The sequence below is a fragment of the Neodiprion pinetum genome, chromosome 7, assembly GCF_021155775.2.
Source record: "Neodiprion pinetum isolate iyNeoPine1 chromosome 7, iyNeoPine1.2, whole genome shotgun sequence".
Lineage (NCBI taxonomy): Eukaryota > Metazoa > Arthropoda > Insecta > Hymenoptera > Diprionidae > Neodiprion > Neodiprion pinetum.
The window spans coordinates 26,394,389-26,406,278 of NC_060238.1; the positions used below are offsets into that span (position 1 = coordinate 26,394,389).

Below are 11,890 nucleotides of genomic sequence, written 5' to 3' on the forward strand. Positions count from 1 at the left end.
GATGCATATAAATTGAGAAATTACTCTTCGCAGGTACACGCCGTATCCAGGCGGTGGTGAAAAGTGGGGCGGCAACGGAGTTGGAGACGATTTGTACTCCTTTGGATTTGACGGTGCTTATCTTTGGTCGGGCGGTAGAAAAACGCAAATAGTACAGGACGCGACGGAACCTTACATAAAAAAGGGGGACGTCATTGGATGCACTTTGGACTTGACCATTCCAGTAATAACCTTTGCGTTCAACGGAATGCACCTCAAGGGATCTTTCCGCGACTTCAACCTGGATGGAATGTTCTTTCCGGCAATAAGTTGCTCCTCAAAATTATCATGCAGATTTCTTTTGGGTGGTGATCACGGACGCCTCAAGTTTCAACCTCCGGACGATTTCTCGCCACTGGTCGAAAGTCTATTGCCGCAACAGATTCTCTCTCTGGACCCTTGCTTCTACTTTGGTAACATGAACAAAGTGGTCCTTGCCGGGCCTTGGCTAGTTGAGGACGACACGGCATTTGTACCAACACCCGTAGACACAGCCATGATCAATCTACCCGCTTATATCGAACAGATAAGAGACAAGCTGGCGGAGAATATCCACGAGATGTGGGCTATGAATAAAGTTGAAGCTGGCTGGATATTCGGGGAACAAAGAGACGATCTTAGAAAAATACATCCGTGTATTATCCAGTTTGAAAGACTTCCGGCGGCAGAGAAACGCTACGATACTCAGCTGGCCGTACAGACCTTGAAAACTATCCTGGCTCTCGGTTATTACATCACCATGGACAAGCCACCGTCTAGAATAAAAACCTTACGGCTGCCCAACGAACCGTTCATGCAATCGAACGGTTATAAGCCAGCTCCACTAGACCTGAGCGCAATCACATTGACACCAAAGATGGAGGAACTCGTAGATCAACTGGCCGAAAATACTCATAACTTGTGGGCAAAGGAGAGGATCAGTCAGGGATGGACGTACGGGTTGAACGAGGATTCCGAAATGAGGCGGAGTCCGCATTTAGTACCTTATTTCAAGGTTGACGAAGCGATAAAGAAAGCGAACCGGGACACAGCCAGCGAAACTGTCAGAACACTGCTCGTTTATGGGTACATGCTCGACCCACCAACGGGAGAGCAGCACGAAGGTGAATCTGACCGTCAAAAAAATTTAACGTGACTCGACATGATGATCAACTAGAATTTATACCTTCCAGCTTTGCTCTTGGAGGCCAGCAGATTACGGCAACTTTTGTTCAGAACATACAGGGTGGAAAAAAATTACGCCGTCGCCAGTGGAAAGTGGTATTTTGAATTCGAAGTGCTCACTGCTGGACCCATGCGAGTAGGTTGGGCAAAATCCGATTGCATGCCTGGTAGCATGCTCGGTAGCGATGAAAATACCTGGGCTTTCGACGGATACAACGTAAGGCAATCTGAATATTATTATTAAATTTGATTTTTTTGTTTTCTCATCCCTAAAATATTTCCATTCACCATCAGTGGCCCAAAGAAAAAAAAAAAAAAAAATCAAAAAATAAATAAATAAGAAGAAATAACTGATCATGGTCTTTTCCCGACCAAAGTGTACATCCTTTATGTGGTAATATCTCTCATCCCAATATCTGTCCCTGTTGTGTGAGACTGATACTGTTTCAGAGAGATACTTGAAAGAAATGAGTTTTCTCTGAGGAAAACGATGAAAAAATGTTTTGAGAATGAGTCCAGTTATTTGTTTTATAATTTTTTTGGGCCACCATATCTACTTTGAAATGTTAATAATTGAACCCTTACAGATGTGGTTATCGAAAATGGGGGAAAGTTGGTAACTGAGTTTGGTAAACCTAGTATTGAGTTTCAAACTCTCATTCAGCATCATTAGTAAAGTCGAGTTGATCTTTTGAATTTTGATCAGTCTTACGATTCTTTATTTAAGATATCAGAGGCGGTATTTGCAAATGTTAAACTCGTTTTAATTAGTGTAAATGAAACGAGGATCGAGTAATTTGTAAACAAAAAATAACTGATCCTGAAATGCTAGGTGACCAAAGTCCACTGTGGTTCGAACGAGTCTTTCGGTCACAAATATCAAGTGGGTGACGTAGTTGGCTGTTTCATTGATGTCCAAGACGGAACGATCAGTAAGAGAGCCATTTCCCAATAGCCGTCCATTATTTTCTTACAACAACCTTTTTTTGAGAAACTATTACGTGTCGTCGTCTCGCTGAATGTTTATATATGTTGATTTGATTTTGCACCTCTCCCAATTAAGGACCATTTTCACACAGGGTAAAACAATCTCGAGATCGAAGTTTTCTACAATAATTATTCCCACATAGTTAAACTCGTCTTATAGTATTCTACCTTATTCGGTATCGAAATGTATTTGTATCACCGTATACGAATGAATTGCTTTATTTCTTGTCAAAAATATACGATAGCAACTTACTTTAACTCTGAGAATCATGCTATGAAACCATTTAAATAGATTTTAACAAGTCACACTGATACAGCCAACAATTGTGGTTGAGTTTCATTTCGTGAATGAAATATTGAATGAATCAAATTTTATTTTAAGGAGGAAAAAGTATACTCAGGCACAGCCGAATCATTCGGCAAACAATGGCAGGTCGGGGACGTTGTTGGAGTTTTCCTGGATCTTATTGACCGAACAATTAGTAAGGCAGAATCTTTAAGCAAACGCTTTAGCTGCCGTTACTAGCTGTAATTAAAGAGTATAAGACAAGAGTGCTGGACACCAGTGCACCTTTTCCACGCTTTCTTTTGCACAATCCCTTATATTGACGTAACTTTTATTTCTCTGATCTCTGTAATTCACAGTTCCTTTTTCGTGTCATCAGAATTTTTCGTTTACACCCGTAGCGTGACCAAGCTTATATCATGATTAGTCGAAATGTATGACCTTCGATCGGAGAAAAATATTGTTTTATCAGAATATATGTATACGCACATATTCTATCCTAGCTTCCAAAAGATGAACATAAATCTCACTTGGCTCACTGTCCAATGTGATGCCTTTGCATTCCATTATTTTCATTGGTCTCCAGTGCGCTTTCCTTAAGCTGTACTCTTAACTTGTTATTCACACCTTACACTAATCACTGACCCAAAGTTCGCTCTGAAATTCGGCTTTTTAATACTTAAAAAAATTGATTAAATATTATACGCTTAGTGCCCTGAACGTAGTACTAGTCTGGATGGGAATTAATAATAGATACATAAGAACGCACGAGGAAGAGAAAATAAGTCAATGTCATCTGCTTCACTTTTCAATTAGTGGTGACCGTGCTCAAAATAAGCTGAGTAAAGCTCACTATCGAAAATTCTAACGAATCGTAATTCGATTTAAAAATCTTGAGATTCGACAATATTATAGTTTTTACATTATCGTGTAACAAATCGTTGATAATTCAGGCCGATTGATGTGATTTACAAGTTTTATTTTTTTCCACCACCATATTGCCATTTCTTTCGTTTTCTTTTTAACACCACGTTTTACAGATTTGTACAATAATGCTTACGCATGGCTCGTGTCATTAATAATATCAAATTTACTTTTTTCGCATGGTATTTCGTATCTAAAAGGACACTTTATTCAAGTTACTTTGTCGTTGAATTTTCACTAACATCCAAATCAATACCCAATTGTACAACCTACCTTTGGCGCTTCTTATTGTTAGATAATAAATACATATATAGATGTATGAAATGTGCGACGCACAGTTTCGATCATGTATTTGTATTGCGTAACTTTTGGAATCAATATTTTCTGATCAAAGTTTGATATTTCTCATTCAAATTCGAGTCATTGTATTTATATAGTAGGACAGTTGTTATTGTATTTAATATTTCCATGTAAATCCATACAAGTATTTTCGTTGGTCAGGTTTTTCATTAAACGGCGAGCTGCTAATGGACGCCCTTGGTGGGGAGACATCGTTTGCAGATGTTCAAGGCGATTCGTTCGTGCCAGCCTTTACGCTTGGGGTTGGACAAAAAGCTAAATTAACATTCGGCCAAGACGTGAATACATTGAAATTTTTCACAACCTGTGGACTGCAAGAAGGCTATGAACCCTTCTGCGTGTAAGTATAAATCGTTGAAAACCTTTTTACCGTGAAATTCTGCATTTTAATAACTAAATGTATTCTTCCCATCCATTTAGAAACATGAATCGTCCCGTTACTTTCTGGTATACCAAAGATCAGCCAATCTTTGAAAATACAGACGACATGGCTGACACAAGGATTGACGTGGCTCGAATTCCGGCTGGTTCCGACACACCGCCTTGTCTGAAAATCTCGCACAACACTTTTGAGACTATGGAGAAAGCCAACTGGGAATTTTTGAGACTATCGCTGCCCGTTATTTGCCAATCAAGTTTCATAACCGAAGGAGAGAAACTGCGACGATGGCAAGAGATAAAAATGCGTCAGAACAGACTTCTCGTTGAACAGTCCGAGCAAACTCAGGGGACTTCCCAGTCAGCGCACATGGAGCAAATAATCAAGTCCGGATTCAGCATGAGTGACATCAAGGGCCTTCAAAGAAATTATTCGGAAGATGCGGTCGAAGCTGATGAAATTATGAAGGAATCTCCGCTTCCGATGCAACGAATGAAGCCTTCCAGACCCCCGAGGAAAGGGTCTTTATCCCGGTCCAACATGTATGGGTCGAGAGGCGGAACTTTGGAAAGAGCCACAAGCGAAGCCGAGGTGAATGGTTACGGAGACATGAACGGGGACCTCAAGGACGACAAGAAGAAGAGGGGGCGATCACCTTTCCGGTAAATTTCGGCCACGTTTAATTAATCTTCCAAAAGTCTAATTCCATTATTCTGTTTTTGTTAGCAAGCATAGCAAAGAAATGGAGGACTTATCGTAAGTTGTTCAGCTGTATGAGAAATTTTATTGCAGAAATAACAGAGGAGTGTACGCTAGTAACTGATGACTGTTTACAAATCTTCCACAGCCATCAATGAATAAGAATCATTATTCACTTCATTCGGACTGAGCATAAGCTATCAGTATTGATCTGCGATAGAATATTGGTAGAGAAATCATTGCTTGGAAAGTTTTTCTGTTGTAACTAATTATTAATAATACCATTCGATAGGATTGATTGGATATCATTGCTCACGGATTGATTCTTGTAGAATCATTACCCTTTGGTTAATGTTTACATTGCAATCCCACACATCTGAATCTAATGATAATAATTAATATAAACCGAACATAAAAGATTTAGTAAGTTTGTAATACGTACTTTTTGCGTTTACGTAAGGAGTAGAATATTTTACTTGACCTATGAACTATTGAAAAAAATAAATTTCCAGGTTCTTCTCTCGCAAAACAAAATCACCGGAAGCAAAATCGAAAACTCCGGAACCCCCGATGAGGTCAGATATTTCGGACAGAAGCAGTAAGCCTTTGCCATTTGTTAGGGTAGGGTCGAGACCGGCTCAAGTTAGAGTCTCCACTGTAAATATCCGACACATCGTTATTATCGACTATGCAACTCGTTGCCCAAACAATGTTGAAGTAATTAAATTGCCATTTTTCTAGACCGATTTGAAAGTGGTACCCCCACAAATTCCGGAACGCAACGCGCCGAAGCAAATGTCTGTTCTCTCTGGGACGGGAGTCGAAGCAATTGGAAATGAAATATACGATGCGGATTGCTTGAAATTGATGAACGAATACTTTTATGGAGTAAGAATATTCCCTGGTCAAGATCCAACTCATGTTTATGTCGGATGGGTAACTTCGCAGTATCATTTGCATACAAAAGATTTCAACCTATCGAGAGTTAGAAAATCGTCAATTGTAATCGTGGACGACTACGACAGACCGTTAGAGCAGTAAGTCGAAGTTACACTAAATCCGTGTCAAATAAATTTCAGACGAAAATGATCAGTGTTGATGTTTATGGTTGTTTTGAATTGATGGACTGATTTTAATCGAATCAAGGGTTGATCGTCAGAGCTGCTACATGGTGAGAGCCGACGAGCTTTACAACGAAGTGACTCAAGATGCTTCTGGTAAAGGTGCTTCGCAAGGCATGTTCGTTGGGTGTTTTGTCGACATAGCCACCGGCTGGGTGTCCTTCACCTGCGAAGGAAAAGAAACGAGTCACAAGTTTAAAATGGAACCGGACACAAAGTTATTCCCAGCTATTTTCGTTGAGGCAACAAGCAGAGAAATACTTCAAATAGAATTGGGAAGAACGTCTACTACGTTGCCGTTGTCAGCTGCTGTTTTACAAAACTCGGAGCGTCATGTGATTCCTCAGTTCCCGCCCAGATTGAAAGTGCAATGTCTTAAGCCTCATCAGTGGGCCAGGGTACCCAATCAATCCCTCCAAGTGCATGCGCTCAAGCTATCCGATATAAGGGGATGGTCGATGTTGTGCGAAGATGCAATTTCGATGCTTGCTTTGCATATTCCGGAAGAGGACAGATGCATCGATATTCTTGAACTAATTGAAATGGACAAACTTCTAAGGTTCTTATTAATTAATGCAAACACCTTCGAGACATTATTACTTATTATACCCTCCCGCATCTCTTACTCATCTTCCATACTTGTTCTTCAGCTTTCACGCCCATACGCTCACACTATATGCAGCGTTGTGCTATCAATCGAATTATAGAGCAGCACATGCTCTCTGTTTGCATGTGGATCAGAAGCAATTACTCTATGCTATTCGGTCCGAATATATGTCCGGTCCGCTTCGACAAGGTTTTTATGATCTGTTAATTGCATTGCATCTCGAGTCTCATGCCACAACTATGGAAGTTTGTAAGAACGAGTTCATCATTCCATTAGGTGAGTGTTGGCGGAACGAACGTTATATTTATACAGTGTATTTTCTTCTTGTCTAACTATAAATAATACACTTTGTATGTTCTTTTTCCAAGGGCAAGAAATAAAGGATCTCTACGAAGATCCTGACATGAAGCACAGCTTGAGATACTTGGAAACTGAATCGGTCCGGCCACAGATGAAAATGACCGACATCGAGTGAGTATTTATTTTTTCAGTATAGATGTGAACCTTTTTACTAATTTTTCGGCATCAAGGGTACTTCCTTCCAGTGAAAATCAGAGCATCGAAAATATTAGAAACTTGTACAGTCCGTATTTCCCACTTGATGTGGTTCGTAATTACGTTATGATGGCCCTCAATGAAGCAGTGGAAGTTAATCAAGTCCATAATCGAGATCCTATTGGAGGCAGCAATGAAAATTTATTTCTGTAAGTGTCTACCTCTGCTCTGCAACAAAAATCATACAAACTTACTTTTCACATTTTAATATCCGCTTTATACAGTGGAATATTTCGAGCCCAAAGTTCTGTACAATATATTGCTTTTTTCAGACCACTCTTAAAACTTGTGGACAGACTACTACTTGTTGGAATGCTCAGGAATGAAGATATTTTCAAATTGCTCATAATGATTAATCCAGAGACCTGGGATCCGACTTTTGAAAAAGGTAAATAATCACGATTACTCTCAGATTTTGCAATGCGCAAGGATGATTGATTAAAAAAATTCCAACAATTTCAGAGGGAAAAGATGAACATAAGAAAGGATTGCTACACATGAAGATGGCCGAAGGCGCAAAATTGCAAATGTGCTACCTGCTGCACCATTTGAATGATATCCAGCTTCGGCATCGTGTCGAGTCAATAATTTCCTTTAGTCACGATTTTGTTGGTGATCTTCAGTCCGATCAACTCCGGCGTTATATTGATATTAAACAGTCTGACCTTCCATCGGCTGTAGCGGCAAAGAAAACTAAAGAGTTCAGATGTCCGCCTCGCGAACAAATGAATGCTATTTTAGGATTCAAAAATTTAGACGAGGAAGAGAAAGAAAACTGTCCGTGTGGTGAAGAATTGAGGGAGAAAATGAACGAATTTCACGATGAGTTGATGTCCTACGTGTCGCTCCATGCACTGCAGGAGGCGGCTGATGCTGCAAATGAAATAATAGAAATCGAGAAGCCAGGAGCTATGAAACGGGTTTTCAATTTCATAAATGCCGTCAAAGAATTTGAGGAAGAGCCGAAACTTGAACCGGAACCTGTCAAGAAAACCCCGGAAGGTGAGCCCCTGATATTTTTCAACACCATTCTGCCTTAAAATACTTTTTCAATGCAAAAATTTCATCATTTTCTTTACCGTATCCTACAGAGGTATTTCGCAAAGTACTCATAGCAACGATAGTCAAATGGGCAGAAGAATCGCAAATTGAAACACCGAAGCTAGTCCGTGAAATGTTCAGTTTATTGGTACGCCAGTACGATACCGTTGGCGAATTGATTCGAGCGTTAGAAAAGACGTATATAATCAATAGCAAGACAAAGGAAGATGTTGCTGAAATGTGGGTGGGTTTGAGTCAAATCCGTGCATTGCTGCCTGTTCAAATGTCTCAGGAAGAAGAGGAACTGGTTCGTGAACGTCTTTGGAAGCTCGTGAACAATCACACGTTCTTCCAACATCCCGACTTGATTCGCGTGCTGAGAATTCACGAGAACGTAATGGCGATAATGATGAATACACTGGGAAGACGAGCCCAAGCCCAGTCCGATGCTCAGGCACAGAGTCAGGCTGCCGAGGGAGAGGCGGCCGCCAAAGAAAAAGATACTTCCCACGAAATGGTGGTGGCATGTTGCCGATTTCTTTGCTATTTCTGCCGCACCTCGAGGCAAAATCAGAAAGCTATGTTTGATCATTTTGATTTCTTGCTCGAGAACAGTAATATCCTTCTATCGAGACCTTCGCTAAGGGGGTCAACGCCACTCGACGTGGCATATTCTTCGCTGATGGAAAATACCGAACTTGCTCTCGCACTCAGAGAGCATTACCTTGAAAAGATCGCTATTTATTTATCTCGCTGTGGACTGCAATCAAATTCCGAGTTAGTTGAAAAGGGATATCCAGATCTTGGTTGGGATCCAGTCGAGGGTGAACGTTACCTAGACTTCTTGCGCTTCTGTGTTTGGGTCAATGGTAAGTTTGATACCCCAAAGTCATAGATTTGAATATGGAATAAAAATTACACTTTCACCGATGGAACGTATGTATCTTTTGTTCTTCCTTCTTTCTTTTCCAGGTGAAAGTGTCGAAGAAAATGCTAACTTGGTGATAAGATTGCTCATTCGGCGGCCAGAATGCTTGGGTCCTGCGCTTCGCGGAGAAGGAGAAGGTCTGTTGAGAGCTATCATGGAGGCAAATAAAATGTCCGAGCGTATCGCGGATCGTAGAAAGGTAGGTAATTCAACCAACGGGTCAATGCTGAACCACGAAAACAAGGCTCGTCTCTATGCATGTAGTTTATTGTGGAAAATTCAAAACATCAAACCGCCACCCCTTGTCCGACACACATTATGCGTTACCCTGATTAGTCGTGAGTCTGAGATGGTTTTCGTATTGATTTATGTTGTCCAACGTTGATAACGTCCTATAGATTTGTGTTATCATAGGTTCTTTGAATGTTACTTCACCATTTTGTTACACGTTTCCTTCTGCACCACAATATAGTCATACTTGTGTAGAAACCCGGCCTTGCCAAGCATGTGCACGATCTGTATACTAATTGGATATCAACTTAGATTTATAAACAGGTTCAAGACGAAACGGAAGGAACAGCTATGGTTATTCAGTTTGAGCACCCTCTTCCCGAGTCGGACGATGACGAAGATTACATCGATACCGGAGCAGCCATTCTGAACTTTTATTGTACCTTAGTAGATCTCTTGGGACGCTGTGCTCCAGATTCTTCTGTCATAGAACAAGGTTGAGAAATATTTTCCCTATGATATACATAAATCATATTTTCGGCTAAGCTCAGCTGTTAATTTCATTTTGTACTTTTCATGTAAACGAATTTTCCTTTCACAGGAAAAAACGAATCCCTCCGAGCAAGAGCTATTTTGCGTTCTCTTGTCCCACTTGACGATCTACAAGGTGTTCTTTCACTCCGATTTACACTGCAAAATCCTGCCGCTGGCGAGGAAAGACCTAAGAGTGACATGCCGTCTGGATTAATTCCGGGGCACAAGCAGAGTATAGTGTTATTTTTGGAACGTGTTTATGGGATTGAAACGCAGGAACTTTTCTTCAAATTACTCGAAGAAGCTTTTTTGCCTGACCTTAGGGCTGCTACCATGCTGGATAGGGTCAGTGAACTGACAGCAATTGAGATGAAAAATTTTATTCAATTATATCGCCAAATTCTTAGAGTATCTTTGACCATTCCAGAATGACGGCTACGAATCTGATATGGCTTTAGCTATGAATCGATACATAGGAAACAGTATACTACCACTCCTCATAAAACATTCTAAGTTCTACAATGAAGCCGATAACTATGCGAGTTTATTAGATGCTACGTTGCATACCGTGTATCGTCTCAGTAAGAACAGGATGTTAACCAAGGGACAGCGTGAAGCTGTTTCTGATTTTCTCGTGGCATTGACCAGGTAAAGAACCATTACTTATTCTGTGTCGATGAGTGAAAATGTTGGTTCGAACTTAGATTAAAGATATTTTCAACCACACTTTTCTCTTTGCAGCCAAATGCAACCGAGTATGTTGCTGAAGCTCCTTCGAAAGTTGACCGTCGATGTTTCGAAATTGTCGGAATATACAACAGTAGCTTTAAGGGTGTGTAAAATTTTATTGATTTCTATCCACTACCGTAATATACTTTCATCTATATGTTTCAAACATTTTTTGTTCTTCATCGTTAACTGGGTTGTGTAGCTGCTGACATTACATTACGACCGCTGTGCTAAATACTACGGCTCGACAAGCGGTCAAGGAGCTTACGGAGCTTCAAGCGACGAAGAGAAACGTCTGACAATGGTCTTGTTCAGTAACATATTCGACTCATTATCCAAAATGGATTATGATCCGGAATTGTTCGGTAAGGCGTTGCCTTGTTTGACTGCCATCGGTTGTGCCTTACCTCCCGACTATTCGTTATCGAAAAATTATGACGACGAATGGTACGGGAGCAAGTCTGCCTCGACACAATCTCCGGACGGACCATATAATCCGCAGCCGATCAACACGTCCAGGTATCATAGAAAATATGTTTGCGTTAGCAGAATAATTAAAAAGTCTACAATTATTCAATGCGAGTAGCAATATGGACTAAACGTTTTGAACTCTTCACAGTGTCGTGCTGAACAATGATTTGAATTCGATAGTACAAAAGTTTTCTGAGCACTATCACGATGCTTGGGCTAATAGAAAGCTAGAAAATAGCTGGACGTACGGTGAACAGTGGTCTGATCTAAACAAGACACATCCTAGACTGAAGCCTTACAATTTGCTTAATGATTATGAAAAAGAACGCTATAAGGAACCCGTCAGGGAAAGTTTGAAGGCACTGCTTGCTATTGGGTGGAGCGTTGAACACTCCGAAGTGGACGTACCTTCTACAAGTCGTAGCTCTATGAGAAGGTCGTCTAAGAGCCAAGTGAGTAAAACAGTGAATTATAGTTTCATTGCTCGTTCGATGACACCTGTTTCCTTAGCTAATTTAATTTTAATACTACTCTCTGAAGTATTGTTTGAAATGGAATTTATTTATTTTTTCAACTCCCGCAACACGTGTCTAACTGCAAGTTTTTTTGAGGACACACAATTTCAGGCAGACGCAGCGAATCCGTTCAACTACAACCCTCATCCCGTTGACATGACCAACCTGACACTCAGTAGAGAAATGCAAAATATGGCTGAGCGTTTGGCTGACAACGCTCATGACATTTGGGCTAAAAAGAAGAAGGAGGAGCTCATCACTTGCGGTCAGTTGGATCCAGTTATTGTCAGTGAATTTTAACTTGAGATGTGGAAGGAATG

General features: G+C 40.6%; 1 protein-coding gene across 2 annotated transcripts in view; it reads left to right on the forward strand.

Annotated features, from left to right (window-relative positions):
* The window catches only part of RyR (Ryanodine receptor), a 35,224-nt gene that overhangs the window by 11,253 nt on the left and 12,081 nt on the right, over positions 1 to 11,890 (forward strand). The window contains exons 15-37 of one of the 2 annotated variants that reach the window (XM_069137991.1): positions 34 to 1,142; positions 1,212 to 1,420; positions 2,573 to 2,672; positions 3,902 to 4,100; positions 4,181 to 4,801; positions 4,866 to 4,895; positions 5,351 to 5,495; positions 5,580 to 5,875; positions 5,985 to 6,518; positions 6,610 to 6,842; positions 6,935 to 7,037; positions 7,112 to 7,270; positions 7,394 to 7,509; positions 7,584 to 8,123; positions 8,213 to 9,031; positions 9,135 to 9,289; positions 9,634 to 9,817; positions 9,923 to 10,200; positions 10,283 to 10,503; positions 10,597 to 10,687; positions 10,787 to 11,103; positions 11,204 to 11,507; positions 11,682 to 11,835. In XM_069137991.1, coding sequence (XP_068994092.1) covers positions 34 to 1,142; positions 1,212 to 1,420; positions 2,573 to 2,672; positions 3,902 to 4,100; positions 4,181 to 4,801; positions 4,866 to 4,895; positions 5,351 to 5,495; positions 5,580 to 5,875; positions 5,985 to 6,518; positions 6,610 to 6,842; positions 6,935 to 7,037; positions 7,112 to 7,270; positions 7,394 to 7,509; positions 7,584 to 8,123; positions 8,213 to 9,031; positions 9,135 to 9,289; positions 9,634 to 9,817; positions 9,923 to 10,200; positions 10,283 to 10,503; positions 10,597 to 10,687; positions 10,787 to 11,103; positions 11,204 to 11,507; positions 11,682 to 11,835 — 6,917 coding nt within the window. Of the gene's footprint in view, positions 1 to 33; positions 1,143 to 1,211; positions 1,421 to 2,035; positions 2,136 to 2,572; positions 2,673 to 3,901; positions 4,101 to 4,180; positions 4,802 to 4,865; positions 4,896 to 5,350; positions 5,496 to 5,579; positions 5,876 to 5,984; positions 6,519 to 6,609; positions 6,843 to 6,934; positions 7,038 to 7,096; positions 7,271 to 7,393; positions 7,510 to 7,583; positions 8,124 to 8,212; positions 9,032 to 9,134; positions 9,290 to 9,633; positions 9,818 to 9,922; positions 10,201 to 10,282; positions 10,504 to 10,596; positions 10,688 to 10,786; positions 11,104 to 11,203; positions 11,508 to 11,681; positions 11,836 to 11,890 lie in introns of both variants that reach the window. The other variant, XM_046636301.2, reaches the window with a different exon arrangement.